Source organism: Paroedura picta, chromosome 5 (genome assembly GCF_049243985.1).
Source record: "Paroedura picta isolate Pp20150507F chromosome 5, Ppicta_v3.0, whole genome shotgun sequence".
Classification (NCBI taxonomy): Eukaryota; Metazoa; Chordata; class Lepidosauria; order Squamata; family Gekkonidae; genus Paroedura; species Paroedura picta.
In genome coordinates this window covers 95138105-95154068 of record NC_135373.1, presented here as the reverse complement: position 1 = coordinate 95154068, position 15964 = coordinate 95138105, and the positions used below count along the sequence as shown (strand labels likewise).

General features: G+C 42.9%; 1 protein-coding gene across 8 annotated transcripts in view; it reads left to right on the top strand.

Annotated features, from left to right (window-relative positions):
* Positions 1-15964, top strand: part of ANKS1B (ankyrin repeat and sterile alpha motif domain containing 1B) — a 421823-nt gene that overhangs the window by 86003 nt on the left and 319856 nt on the right. For all 8 annotated transcript variants that reach the window (XM_077339156.1, XM_077339148.1, XM_077339147.1 and 5 more), the window contains one exon: positions 3004-3169. In XM_077339156.1, coding sequence (XP_077195271.1) covers positions 3004-3169 — 166 coding nt within the window. The remainder of the gene's footprint in view (positions 1-3003; positions 3170-15964) is intronic.

Sequence of the window (15964 nt, the reverse complement as noted above, 5' to 3'; positions counted from 1 at the left end):
GAGATTAGGAGGTTGAGAGGGGACATGATAGCCCTCTTTAAGTATTTGAAAGGTTGTCACTTGGAGGAGGGCAGGATGCTGTTTCTGTTGGCTGCAGATGAGAGGACACGCAGTAATGGGTTTAAACTACAAGTACAACGATATAGGCTAGATATCAGGAAAAAAATTTTCACAGTCAGAGTAGTTCAGCAGTGGAATAGGCTGCCTAAGGAGGTGGTGAGCTCCCCCTCACTGGCAGTCTTCAAGCAAAGGTTGGATACACACTTTTCTTGGATGCTTTAAGATGCTTTGGGCTGATCCTGTGTTGAGCAGGGGGTTGGATTAGATGGCTTATATGGCCCCTTCCAACTCTATGATTCTATGATTCTTACCAGTGGACATTCTCCTCTGGTTCTAGGACTCCATCCTAGAACAGAGCAATTATTTCATCCTGGGTAGGATAGTCATCTGTATCTGAAACTGATAACTGTTGAGTGTCCAGTAACACTTCCAAATGTTCTAGGCGCTGAGTTGGTATTATTAAACTTTTTCCCAAATTCACCAGGAAACCAAATCTTTCTAGAATGGTCTCTCACTGTGTTTTTGTAAAGTACACTGAGTTCTAGGGGATTGATTGGCTGTTTTGACAAAGGATTATCATTGGCTGTATTTGGTTGTGACACAGTCTACTGATGTAACAGAATTGATTTTTGCTATATATTCCCTGTCATGTAAGGAGATCATAGTCTGACAAAGAGTGCTTGCACTTGAAAGCTCACACCCTGAATAAATCTTTGTTGGTCTTAAAGGTGCTACTGGACTCTGATTTTATTGTGCTACTTCAGACCAACATGGCTACCCATTAGAATAGCAATAGTTTGTCTTGTGTGAATTACAGATTCTTGTTTCGATTGCGGTCAGATCAAGATATCGTCCACAAATAGATGAATCAACACCCCTGACTGATGTAATGATACTATTGGGATCACCATTAGCTTCTGGGCTGCAAAAATCACTGAATCCAGAGTTGTATTAGCTAAAAAACAAACTGCTATCAACAAATGAGACACTCCCTCGGTTGATTTCTTATTAGATTCCAGAATTAATCTGACTAACTTTCTGGCCCATACTATAGAAGCTCTGGACGTAATAGAAGCTATGGTAGATGCTCTTATGGACATAGCGACAGCTTCATTTGCTTTTTCTATGAGCAAAATCAGCCCTTCTATCAGCCCTTCTATCCATGTGATATCTGATTTTACCTTCCCCATCTTCGGAAACTAATCCCTGTGACTGCAGAGAGGTTACAGGTGCATCGACCAAGGAAATTTGAAGGAATTCAGCATAATCTGAAAGGTTATACATTTTCATGAAAAAGGCTGGGAATTGTTTGTTTGCCATGGGCTTTTGCCACCCTGCTTTTATCTTTTTTTTCAAAAAAATTATGGCATCGTAAAAAAGATTTGTTCTATTTCTACAGGGGGGAAGAATTCTTCTTTACCATTCACTCTAGGTTTCTTATACATCAGGAGGGGCCTTAGCAGCCTCAAGCTGAATAAGGCTTAAGGCCACTATGCATTTTTGTAACAAATCCTAACAAATTATTTGTTCAGGAGCCTGTACCTCTTCTGAACCTCCTCATCTGTTAAAAATTCCCCTTACTCTAGATCAGTGGTCCCCAACACTTTTTGGGCTGGGGACTGGGGGGGGGGGGTGAGGGAGGCCCAGGGACCAGTGGGGGAATCAGCAGGCACACCTCCCTCAGTGAGAGCACACTGCGAGGGGGGGAGGCATGGGCGCCAGCGCCCGCAGATGCCCACCGGCGCCTGCGCCTCCCCCCAGAGGTTTTTTTGTTCCAGAGGCATGCCTCCCTCCAGGAGGCGCGCCTCCCTCCAGTGGGAGTGGCTGCGGGGGGAGGAGTGGGTGCCGGCACCCACAAATGCCTGTCGGCGCCTCCCCCCCACAGCGCGGCAGTCGCTTCACTGGGAGGCAGCCAATCTGAACACAATACTCCATGCAGGACACTGAAGATTATTTGAAAAACATCAGTAGGTTCCTAAGCGAAATACACATTTTTTCCAGTGCCTCCTGTAGGATATTCTTCATATGCCTTTGAATCAGGCACACTACAGATCTTGCCAATTCCAACACCGTGAGTTGTTTTTGTTTGTTTGAGGTATCGAGATACTGATTACTTGTTAATCATTTTCATTCCTGTTTGAATACCATTAGTGATACTTCACTCTCCAGAGAATTTTTTAGAATTTGTTTTTATGTAAATTCTCATTGGAAATAATTTCTGCTAATCAGTGCCAAAGTAACTGATATACAGCCATCTTTATTCTACATATAACTGTGGACAGCTCTGACAATTTGAATTAGTTAAAAGAGTTTGAAGACTGAATCATCTCTAATTGACTAATCAGAAAGTGACAATCATAAGACAACAGCTAGCAGATTTCTTGAAAAAAGTTTTACATCTATTTTCACATGTCCTCCTTATTAAAATTGTAATATTATGTACTGCTTATAAAAGCTGTAATACTAATCATAAGCTGTCAGTAAACTGAAAAAAGTTGCCTTCTATCTAGAACACAGAAAAAATGAAAGTAAAGCGTTGGATACAGTATTATTTCCTTCTCTCCCACAGATCTTTCTCACATGGTCAAAATTTATATTATAGATTCCTTAGCTCCCTAGTTCCGTGACCTGTTTATTTGTTTTGAAATTCTGTGTAGCAGTATGCTCGCATGATGATGAAAATGATATTTGGGAAGCTTACTGATTATTCTGCCATCCTTTTTCAAGGCTGTTTTGATGATTTTAAAATAGTACATTACATCAATTATAGCTTTTTGTTTGAGAGAAAAGTCTGTTTAAAAATGATTACTATTAATTTATGAAATGAAACAGATGTTATTCTAGTAATTTTAAAACTACATTTGTTGCAGTTTTTAACATTTCCTTCCCATTTTTCCTATCTTCAATAAGATCATTTTGAATACAGTTTTTTCTGTATTTCAGGAGTCGTTTCCAAAGAAGAGGAGTTATACACTGGAAGCAGTACCATCTGCTTCTTCTGAAACATTTCCTGCAGAAAATGAGGATGATCTCTGTGATTTTCTAGATACAGCAGTAACCAAGAAACCTTGTTCTTTAGAAATATCTAGAGGACCTTCAACAAGAACAGGTAAAATGCAGCCAGTATTTTGTCTCGCACTAGTTGCATTTTGTTATTATGTTATGTTCATATATTAAGTTAGTAATCTGCCACATGCTCTGCTGATATCATTTGAGAGACATGTGCATGTCTTGGGCTCACATAAAGGTGCAGAGGGAAGACAGGAGGCATATATCTGAACAAGGTTGAAAATGTGCAAGTTTACTTTGTGTGGCTTACAAGAATTTGGTCTAAAGAATGTAAGGATGTTTTTAACAACTTGGTTGTTGAGAGGGGAAACCTACTAGATATACTGGGGAGGAAGAAAGACCTGAAAAATCAGGCCAATGGGTAGCACATGCTTCTCCTTGCTACCAGTTGAGAGAATTATTGAAAGGTAGTCTCTGATGCAGATTTGTTTGTGTGCCCAGTCCACTGCTCCTTAAAGAGATTGCCTTGGAGCTCATCCCTGCTTCCTCCTCTTAAAGTATGATCCAATGGATAAAAGTGGCCTTAACTTGCCAAATCAATGGAAACTACAGCAACTCAAATTTAATGCCTTCTCCTCTGCAGAGTTTTCTTACTCATCTGCATTTCAACATCAGAAAGACTGATGTTGGAATACAGACATGATGTTGAAAGACTGATGTTGAAAGACACCACTGTCTTTTGTCAGAGCATAGGTATTTGCTGTTCCTATGACATGTCTTTCTGTACAAGATATTTTATGTTCATACTATTATACAGCCAAGTTGGGAACCTCTTTCAGATCTAGCATTTAATATCTTCCTCAAAATACAAAACTCTGAAAATTTATACCTATCAACTTTGTTCCAGGAATTGCAGTGAAACAGAATTAGTGCTAGTATTTGAAAACCAGATGGAAGTAAATATGAACACTGTGCACATATGACTGCCAAAGAGTTAACCTGGGGTTTGGTCAACACTCAATAGGTGGCTTTCATTGGAGCTCCATTCCTGAACAGACATATAGTAAGATGAGTTTGTTCCCACTCAGCATGCATCCTTCAGAAACAAGGTTTGGCTAGAGAAGTCTGAATAGGAGAGTACCAGCAGCCAACCATTCATACTGTTCCCCAAATGGCCAGAGAAAATGTAGAAGAAACTACTGTGTGTAGTATATCAATGAACACACTGTAATAAGCCCTTCATCCTTTAAGCCATAACTCTTTCATGTCAATGACTGCAACTAACAGACCAAGGCAGTGGTGGTTCGCCCTCTTCTGAAACAAAACATCACTGGATCCATGGAGCCCCACCAGCTACTGCCCAGTATTGCATTTAGCATTCCTGGGTAAGGTGGTTGAAAGTGATGCTGTGGACCAGCTCCTGGCATTTTTGGAGGAAACTTCGGCTCTAGACCCATACCAGTCTGGCTTCCATCCTGGCCATGGGATGGAGACCATGATGGTTACATTTAATGGATCATCTCCAGCACCAACAGGGTCAAGGGAGATTGGCCATACTCATATTATTAGATCTATCAGCCTCATTTGATGTGGTCAGTCATAAGCTTTTGGCCCGCCACCTTGCCAACATGGGGATAGGAGGAACAGCCCTTAAGTGAGAACAAGTCACAGAAGGTTGTGGTAGAGGTGGGCTTATCTTCTCACTACTTTGCGGGGTGTCACAGGGAGCAGTGCTCTTCCCTACACTCTTTAACATCTACATGCACCTTCTTGCTTAGTTGGTCAGGAGTTATGGTTTGGTTGTCATCAGTATGCTGATGACACCCACCTCTATCTCCTGATGGACAGTCATACGGGTGTTCCCCCCATAGCCATTTGCCAGTTGTTTCGAAGCAGTGGCTGGATCGATCAGGAAGAGTCGCCTGAAACTCAATTCCTCCAAAATGGATGTCTTGTGGCTGGCCAAAGGTGGCAGGATCAAGAAGCACATCTTCCAAGCCTAGATGGGGTGCAACTAACATCTTCACCTCTAGCCAGGAAGCTGGGAGTGCTCTTTGATGCCTTACTATCCATGGAGGCTCAGGTCATCAAGTTAGCCCGGAAGCCATTTTTTCATCTGTGCCAGGCTCGGCTACTAGTGCCCTACCTGGCCACTGTGATCCATGCAATGGTCACTTCCAGGTTAGACTTCTGCAACTCGCTGTACGCGGGCCTACATTTGTCCTTGACCCAGAAAATGCAACTGATACAGAATGCAGCTGCACAAGTCCTCACTAAGTCATCTTGGAAGGCTCATGTCCAGCCCTTGCTGAGACAGCTACATTGGTTGCCAGTTTGCTTCCAGATCAAGTTCAAGGTATTTGTCTTGACCTTTAAGGCTATACATGGCTTGGCCCTACTTACTTACGTATGCTCCCCGCAGGACCCACTGCTCTGCAGGTACAAATCTGCTGATGGTCCTGGGGCCCCGGGAAGCGTGCCTGGCCTTGACCAGGGCCAGGGCTTTTAAGGTCCTGACCCCTATCTGGTGGAATGAGTTTCCAGAAGAGCTGCGGGCCCTGACAGAGCTTTTGGGGTTCTGCAGGGCTTGCAAAATGGAGCTCTTCTTGTTGCGGCTGGGCAGACGCCCCGGGGTATTTGATCGGGTCTTCCATCCCCCTGGTTTCCTGGGCTTGGTGTTAGACTATACCTAGATAATAACAATGTATCACTGATTTCCATCAAGGGCATTGTTTGACCATGCTGGAAACCATAGTTATGAGTTGTAAATAAATATATAAATATGGATGATGGTTGGCCTCTATATTCTTCCTAATAAGATCAGCTCTTGGTAAAGCAAAGGCTTTCATCTGGATAAAACTTTGCTTTTAATCCCCTGGAGCAAAACACAGCAGAGACATTTCCATTATAGGTTACTACAGAAACCCGTGCTAAAGGCCATCATCACTTGGCTGACTGGAGGTGTGTGAAAAAGCAACACTGGGATGTCTTCTGCATGGAGGACATTATGTCATGCTGCTTCCTGATTTTTAGCCTTGGGATAGTTGCCTCACAGTGCAACAGAGCTGTGAGAAGCATTTTTTTTTAATTTTTGAGGAGTGATTACTTAATTTTAATGCTCCACGTGGCTTCAAAGGAGGTTTTGAAGGCAAGGGTGGAGAGAAGCCAGGCCAGCCTCTGTCAGCAGCAGCAAAAGCAGGAGGACTAGGTGGCCTGAGCAGGCAGCCTAGCAAGGGAGGGAGAAAGCAGGAGCCAGCAGAATTGATGCTCGGGAGTGGTTGCAAGGGCAGGGAAAGCCTGAGATAGCCTGGATTTTACACTTCTAGATGTCCCAGGCCCAACATATGCCCTGTTCTAGTCTAGGGATAAAAAGGGAATGCAGATTTCTCCACATTCCCTTGCTGCAGGGCAACTGAGGCCCTGAGCGGCAGCAGACATGGGGCCGGCCCAGACAGGGCTCCATTTCATCTGGAAGCCAGAATTAGACCTGTCCCCAAACAAGCAGTGATTGCAGCCAAATCCCTAATTTGGAAAAGGGTGATAGAAAGAACCAGCAGGCTCTCACAGGGCACACTATCCTTCATTTCCCCAGCACTTTCATTCTCTTTGCACAGAGCACACATCAGTACTCCGTAAAAAAAAAAAAACTGTTTATAGCTCATAATGAAGGCCTTTGAAATGACTATTTCAGATCTAGAAAACTGAACCAAGAATTAAGTTTTATGACTATACCAAATATCTATTGCGCAGCCAAAGTAAAGCCATGAAAGTACAAATTTAATGTTTACAAATCATGTAGTTTCAGAATTATGGACTGCCTGTGGTTTATAATTTTAATGTATAATTAGTGTGGAATTGTTTGGTGTCAATTTTCGGTGGAATTGACATTTTTGTGATGAAAAGTCAAGGCTGTGCTTTGTGGGCATTTGGTGAAAACATTTCAGTTTGACATGCCTACCAGAATGATTAAGCTACTACATTTCCTCAGTCATGCAACTTTCTGACCTGCCTGGCTGACAATTTCATTTATCAAATGGTAGATGAACCCACAAGAGGTTCAGCCATACTGGACTTAATACTGATCAACAGGCAAGAGTTGGTGGATGAGGTGAAGGAGGTAGGGACCCTAGGGGGAAGTGACCATGTCCTCATAGAATTCCTTTTGAGATGGGGAGGTAAGGAAGCTTGTAGCCAGATGCGGATGTTGGATTTTTGTAGGGCAAACTTTAATAAACTCAGAGACATGATGAGTGTCATACCATGGACGAGAATGCTGGAAGGGAGCATGTGAAGGGTGGGCACTACTCAAACAAGAGCTATTGCATGCTCAATCAATGACTATCCCAGAAAGACGAAAACACTGCAGGAGCTCTAAGAAGCCTATTTGGATGAACAGAGAACTTCAAGAGGAACTAAGAAAGAAAAGGGAAATGTTCAGAACACGGAGGGAAAGACAGAGCTCTAAAGAAGAGTACTTACAGGTTACTAGGCACTGTAGATCAATCACCAGAAAGGCCAAAGCTGAGAGTGAGCTAAGATTGGCCATGGAAGCCCACTGTAACAAGAAAAGATTTTTCAGTTATGTGAGGAGAAAATATAAAGTAAAGGAGGCAATAGGCCCATTGTTGGGTGTGGATAGACAAACTCTAACGGAAGATGCAGAGAAAGCAGAAAGGCTTAGCGCCTATTTTGCATCTGTTTTTTCCCACAGGTCAAAGAGTTTAGGCACATCTAGAGATGGTAGTAGCCAAGAGATAGTGTCTGGGTGGAAGGTTGACATGGACAGAGTGGTTGTCGAGAGGCATTTAGCTGCACTGGATGAGTTCAAATCCCCTGGGCTGGATGAAATGCACCCGAGAGTGCTCAAAGAACTTTCCAGAGAACTTGCAGAACCCTTGTTCATAATCTTTGGGACCTCTTTAAGGACTGGAGATGTCCCGGAGGACTGGAAGAGAGAAAACATTATCCCGATCTTCAAAAAAGGGAGGAAGGATGACCCGGGAAACTACAGACCAGTGAGTCTGACCTCTGTTGTGGAGCAGATATTAAAGGGAGCAATCTTCAAACATCTGGAGGACCATTTGGTGATCCACGGAAGTCAGCCAACAGGTCCTGTCAGACCAACCTGATTTCCTTTTTTGACCAACAGGTCCTGTCAGACCAACCTGATTTCCTTTTTTGACCAAGTAACAGGTTTGCTGGATCATGGAAATTCAGTTGATGTCGTTTACTTGGATTTTAGTAAAGCTTTTGATAAGGTTCCCCATGATGTTCTGATCGATAAATTGAAGGACTGCAATCTGGATTTTCAGATAGTTAGGTGGATAGGGAATTGGTTAGACAACCGTACTCAAAGAGTTGTTGTCAATAGTGTTTTATCAGACTGGAGGGAGGTGAGTAGCGGGGTACCTCAGGGCTCAGTGCTCGGTCCGGTACTTTTTAACATATTTATTAATGGTCTAGATGAGGGGTGGAGGGACTAATCATCAAGTTTGCAGATGACACCAAATTGGGAGGACTGGCAAATACTCAGGAAGATAGAGACAGAGTTCAACGAGATCTGAACACAATGGAACAAGATGCAATTTAATAAAGATAAGTGTAAAGTTCTGCATCTGGGTCAGAAAAATGAAAAGCTTACCTACTGGATGGGGGATACGCTTCTAGGTAACACTGTGTGTGAACGAGACCTTAGGGTACTTGTGGATTGTAAACTAAACATGAGCAGGCAGTGTGATGCAGCGGTAAAAAAGGCAAATGCCATTTTGGGCTGTATCAACAGGCGCATCACATTAAAATCACAAGATGTCATAGTCCCATTGTATACGGCACTTGGTCAGACCACACTTGGAGTACTGTGTGCAGTTCTGGAGGCTTTACTTCAAGAAGGATGTAGATAAAATTGAAAGGGTACAGAGGAGAGCAACGAGGATTATCTGGGGCCAAGGGACTAAGCCCTATGAAGATAGGTTGAGGGACTTGGGAATGTTCAGCCTGGAGAAAAGGAGGTTGAGAGGGGACATGATAGCCCTCTTTAAGTATTTGAAAGGTTGTCATTTGGAGGAGGACAGGATGCTGTTCCCATTGGCTGCAGATGAGAGGACATGCGGTAATGGGTTTAAACTACAAGTACAACGATAAAGAGCCTCTTGTGGCGCAGAGTGGTAAGGCAGCCGTCTGAAAGCTTTGCCCATGAGGCTGGGAGTTCAATCCCAGCAGCCGGCTCATGGTTAACTCAGCCTTCCATCCTTCCGAGGTCAGCTTGCTGGGGGTAAACGGTAATGACTGGGGAAGGCACTGGCAAACCACCCCGTATTTAGTTTGCCATGAAAACACTAGAGGGCGTCACCCCAAGGGTCAGACATGACTCGGTGCTTGCACAGGGGATACCTTTACCTTTACCTTACAACGATATAGGCTAGATATCAGGAAAAAAATTTTCACAGTCAGAGTAGTTCAGCAGTGGAATAGGCTGCCTAAGGAGGTAGTGAGCTCCCCCTCACTGGCAATCTTCAAGCAAAGGTTGGATGCACACTTTTCTTGGATGCTTTGGGCTGATCCTGCATTGAGCAGGGGATTGGACTAGATGGCCTGTATGGCCCCTTCCAACTCTATGATTCTATGATTCTATGATTTCAAAATGGCATCCTTACTGTGTTTCTCTATGAGATGCTAAGTAATGCCTGTTATACTACTGGAAATGCAACTGTTACCCAATCATTATTATTCTGAATGCAGACTGTTTAGCTTTACTATAGACACTTCTGTCGCTACAAGACATGTTCAAGATATATATATAGATGCCTGCTACTTCATATAAATTAGTATCATTGGTTTGGATTGTTTGTTTGTATAATCTTTTTTAATGGGAAGGGGTTCAAATCAATAAATGACAGCACCCTTACGGCTTGTCAAACAAATTTGAAATTGCTTCAAATGTATAGAGGGAAAAAAGCATTAAAGGTATTAAATATTTATCTTAAACCTAGCAACTTTACAATTAACGATAAAACTGAATGATAATGTCTATGAACATATCAACCTTCAAAGAGACAGGATCTTCAGTTCCCTTCAGGAAGAATGTTCAGAACAAAGGCAAATTTTAGCAAACAAAGTCCATTAATGCAAGGGAAAAAGAGAATGTCCCAAATATTAAATTAAAGAAACGAAAGACTGCTTCTTCCCCATATGTTCTTCAATAGTGTTTGCAGCTGCTCTGGAATTCTTTCTCTAGCTTGGGCCTGCAAAGAAGTTTGCAGTTTCCTTCAGTTAAATTCTGGCCTACTCTCTTCTGCTGCAGGCCATAATGTTATGTAGCATGAAGTGTAAAGAACAAAGAACAGTCACAAGGCAGCTAGCTAACATCAAGTAGGTTTATTTAGGATACATGTCTGCAGGGGGTGGCAGGTTACAGTAGATGAGCGACAGGGATGTGAGTGTCCTGCATAGTGCAGGGGGTTGGACTAGATGACCCATGATGTCCCTTCCAACTCTATGATTCTATGATTCTATGAGCCCTTTGGCCTCTGAATAGGATGAGCCTTTGAACTCACAGGGTCACAGCCCAGCACAGTGTGGTGCTTACAATTCCTTTGCTGCACTTCATGCCCAGCACACCCTTTCTCAGCCACAAACAAAAACACTCAATAGAAACCACTCTCAAGCAGGCTACAAAACACCAACTCACCCCAAAATACTGTCCTCACACACAGCAGCCTTAGAAGAGGCAAAAAAGAAAGAAAACCCCCTCACTTTGCCAGCAGCTCTCCATGAGCAACTTGCCTTTTCCCCAGGTGCCTCGTTTTCAGTGGACCTAGATGGGGATGGCACTTAAGATGGCATTTTTAGCTAGCAAATGGTACTTGTGCTGTATAGCTTTTGCAGTCAACACTGGATTCTTTAATTGCACTGGCAGTCACATTTCTGAGAATATGCTTTTTAGTACAATTTAAATATCTATCATTATGCAGCATTTTTTTCTTTGATCCCTTTAAACTCATTTTCTTCATTTGAAAATGTACAGTAATTTTCACAGCTCTGTAAATATAGTGCTTCTTGACTGAAATATCAAACTTCTTAACACTTGCGGAATTATAGATCTGGTTGTCAATTATCCATTGCATTGCATAGTATTAAACAGTTCTTTACCAATCCAATGTTTGCATCAAATAGAATTCAGTTAATTCAGCTGGAATTAAATTGGACATTGATGCCATTTAGGCTTTAAAATGGTATTATATTTTGTTTGTTATTTATTGTACAGGAAAACAATACAATACAAATCCTATGTAATTTCAGAGATTCCTTATACCTTACTCATAATTTTTTCACTTTAACTTCAAATGTTCTAGTGGCATGATTTTTTTTAAAAAAGCACACTGATTGGTAAACAATTCCTTAACTGCTCCATCATTACATTGAGTATGTAGTGTTGCATTTTCCTCATTCATTTTTATTGGGAGTTTAATGGACTATTTTAGGGAGTTTAATGTTTATTTTAGGAGGGGAACACATTGGAAGTGGTGTTGAATCCTCTGAGTGTAGGACAGCATATGGAATATAACTTCACATATTAGTGGGGAAGTTTTACATATTAATATATTTTCCAGGATCAATTATGACCCAAATGTCATTATACATAACAGGAGTTATTATATAAGTTGGCATCCTAGTCCCCATAATTCCCAGTTTTACTTACTTTACTTAAACTCCAAAATCTGATAATTCCTTATGGGCAGTCTCTCTGGCAACAGCGGGCACAAGACAGCCACAGGGAAGAATAAAGTTTCTCCTCCCAAAGGAATTAAATGACTCAGCATCAACCAGAGCCTGCAGGAAAAGAATGCCTATCCATGTGATTGTAAAAAGACAGATAAAACTCTGAGGAACAAAAGCAAGTGTACCTGATCAGAACTATGGCTACATTTATTAACTTAACTTACCTAAATTAATTTTTATAATCAGAGGGGTGGATCCAAGCCAGTAAATGAAACTACAGTTGTGATTTTCAAGCAATTACAAAATTGCTTTAAAAAGAAATTCAAAGTACTATACTTGTCAAGGTTGTATTTATCATAATCCCAACAATTTTACAAACAGAAGTATAACTAAATTTTAATTGCTATGCACATGACAAAAGATAAGATCTTCAGTGCCCTTCAGAAAGTATACTGTGAACAAAGGCAAGTTCTAACAAATGGTGCCCAATAACAAATAGAAAACAAGTTTAAAATGCAACCTTGAAATAAATGCAAAGCTTCTTGTTCCCCATGTGGTCTTTAATGGCTCATCCTCCTACTGCCATAGGGATGTACAATTCTCTTCCCGTTTTTGGCTTAGGTATACTAAACTGAAAAAAATCAAGTTTCCCAAAAAATCCCCTCTCCCAATACCAGGGTAGTATTAGGATAAGTGATTTTCAGAAATCCTAAATTATTTCAATCTCTGACAGTCAGGCTTCCATCCTGGCCATGGGATGGAGACAGTGTTGGCCGTCTTGATGGATGACCTCTGGTGTCAGCTGGATAGGGGTGGCTCAGCCATTCTTTTACTGTTAGATCTGTCAGCCACATTTGATGTAGTCAATCATAAGCTGTTGGCCCACTGCCTTGCCGGGGCCTGGATTTGTGGGACCACCCTTCAGTGGCTGTTCTTCTTTCTACAGAACCGGAACACCTGGGTTGTTTTGCCAGCAAGGGCTCTCCCCCTCCCTTCCCCTGTAGTAGGTTACTGGATTATAGGAGTGGGGATTGAGTTGTTTTTATCGCCTTGTTCACTATGTTTTGCTGTATTTCTGAATGTCTGTTTAATGGGGGCTTTATTGGGTTTTTATTGAGGACTTTGTAACCATTGTTGGGAGTGGTGGGAAACAAACAAACAAATAAATAAATAAACAGAAGGTCACAGTAGAGGGAAAGTTGTCGTGCCCCTTTGAACTTCCATGTAGGGTTCCACAAGGGCCAACCTCACTGAGACCAAATTTACTATCGCACCCTGTGCAAGGACTCTGGAAGTGATCTTAGATGCCTCCCTTACTATGGATTCATAGATCATGAGAATAGCACGCCTGGTGTTTTTCCATCTTTGCCAGGCAAGGCTACTAGAACATCTGGGAACAGTGATCCCTGCAATATTCACCTCCAGGATAGACTTTGGTAACTTGCTCTGTGTAGGCCTACCCTTGTCCTTGTCCTTGACCTCAAAATTGTAGCTGATACAAAATGCAGCTGCTAAGGTCCTCACTGGAACATCTTGGTGGGCCCACATCCAGCAGCTGCATTGGTTGCCAGTTGCAGCTTGGATCAAGTTCAAGGTTTTGTTCTTAACCTTCAAGGTCTTTTGTAGTCTGGGACCCATATATCTGAGGGGCCGCCTATTGCCTTATACTCCCTGTAGGGCCTTGCTCCCTGTGGGCACTAATCTGTTGATGATTCCTGACCCATGGGAGGTTCATCCGGCCATGACCAGGGTCAGGGCCTTTTTGGTCTTGGCCCTGACCTGGTGGAATGAGCTCCCAAAAGAGCTGAGGGGCCTGCAGGAGCTTTTGTGGTTCCACAGGGCCTGCAAAACAGAGCTCTTCCACCAGGTCTTTGGTTGAGTCCAGGGTTTGGAAGATTGAAGGGACCTCTCCACAATCCCACAATTAAGCAGCCTCATAACTAATTATTAGAACTATAGAAAATGTTAAGATCAACCAGCACCCCTGGGAATTGGAGCCCTGAGTATGCGGTGCCAGAGTACGCTGTGTATGTTTTATGGTTTTAATGTTGTACTGGGGTTCTTTACTTTTTACTTATAACCCACCACGAGATGATTCTCAAGAGTGGTAAGTAAAATAAAATCAAATAAATAAAATAAGCAGAGAAAAATTCAGGGAGGGAATTGCACACTAGATGCTGTGCTCTCTGTAGGCACAACTAATTCGGGACTGAATTCTCTTGCAGTTCAGTTTAAAGTGAGCTGCAACCAGAGTCAGCCCCAACATAGGCTCTCAACTCCCAAAGTCCGAGCTGATCCAAGCTACTGTAGAAGCTTTGCTGCAAGACAAGCTGCAAGGGAAACCAGGCTCAGCCATGGCAGCATTGAGCTATCAGCTCCTGCCACTCTGGCTGATCCTTTCTTGCAGCTCAAATTAAACCAAGCTTCAAGAGGAGCCAATCACAGTTGAGACTGATCCTGGGTTGACTTCTCTTGCAACCCAGTTTAAACTGGTCTGCAGAAGAAACCAACCAGCCCCAAGCCAAAACAGTAGAGGATGTCTTCTGCAGCCTCTTTAAAGCCCAGCAAACAGCTAAGAGAAGGAGCAAGCTGAGAGGAGTCTATCAAACCCTCCTAAAAGGAAAAGTCTTAATATGAAATTTATCCCTGGTTGGGACCATCACACACCTGGAAAAAAAAACTCTCTGTCAAGTTCTAGGTCAGCCTTTTTCAGCCTTTTGCCTGTGGAAAAGCCCCTGAAATAATTTCAGGCTTTGAGGAACCCCAGAAATTAAATCAGCTGGCCACACCTCCTTGCCAGGCCCCCAAGTAATATGCCAGTGGAAGTCACAACACACACAACACACAACACACACACAACATCACAACACACATTCATAGACAGGCTCAAAGAGGATGGGGTGGAAACAGGAAGTGGTTTAAGGTAGAAGTAGGCATGCATGCTCTACTCCCTCCCAGGTGCAGAAACCACAAGATAACTCATTCATACTCAGCTGGGGGAACAACAGGAGCATCCGATTCTCTAATCTGTGGCCAAGTCCATTAAGGCAGGAAGGGAAAGGCTGCAGACCCCAATTGGAGCTTCCATGGACCCCCTGGAGTCTGTGGACCCCTGGTTGGGAATCCCTGCTCAAGGAGTTCTCTCTCCTTCTACAGGCCAGACTCATTGGGAGCATAGAGCTCATGCAGTGGGAAATACAGGAACAATGTTACTAATTGTGCAAGTTCTGTGGCCTTTTCTTCCTTAGGTAATGCCACAACACAGATACATTTTAAAATGCCAGAACGATACAGCATCCTCTCCCTTGGGATTCATGTTCTTTTGCACTTTATTTCTGTCTGGGTGAATTTCTGAGATGCTGAACATTGTCCCTGGATGCCAAAAAGTCATTTTGTGTAAATGGTTGGCTTAAAAACAAGGTGCTCAGACCCTTGTATGATCAGGAGAAACCTGCCCAATCACCTACCCCCCTCTTTCCCAGCTCATTTTCCAACTCCAAAAAACAGAGATGGGGTTGTTTTTGCCTGCCTGAGTTGTGAGAAGGCTGGACATAGTCACTGGAGCCCAAAAAGACATTTTGTGTTAATGGTTAGCTTTAAAACATAGTGCTCAGACCCCTGTATGATCGGGAGAAGGATGCTTGATCACCCGCCCCGCCCCCTCTTTCCCAGCTTATTCCCCACCTCCAGAAAACAAAAAACAAGACTGTTTTGCCTGATCCCCAAAAGACCGTGGACACTTTGCATGGTATTTTACCTTTGACACGGCATTTTACCCTTGACAATGAAGCACATCATGATGCAATGTGGACCACGCCATTAAAATAATTACTAAGAGCAGGAAATGGAAAGGGGAGGGCGGGTGCGAGGGTGGGACAAAGCTGCCAAGACTATCGCACATTTCCCCATCCATACCGCCTTACCCCTGGTTGCTCACTGCTTGTTCACTGATGGAACACACGATTTAGGGATGTAAATCCAGTTTTGGTTATTTCCAAAATAGTGAGTTAAAAAGGGCCAAAACCTGATCCAGGTACTGGACAGCCTCGGGATATAGGCAGCATCATGTGGAGGGGACTTTAAAAGCCACCAACATTCAAACGCTGTCCAGGGAAATGGCCAGGGCCCTCCATCTCTGGTTTCCCATTGCCTTTTCTGGAAACCTTGACAAATATTA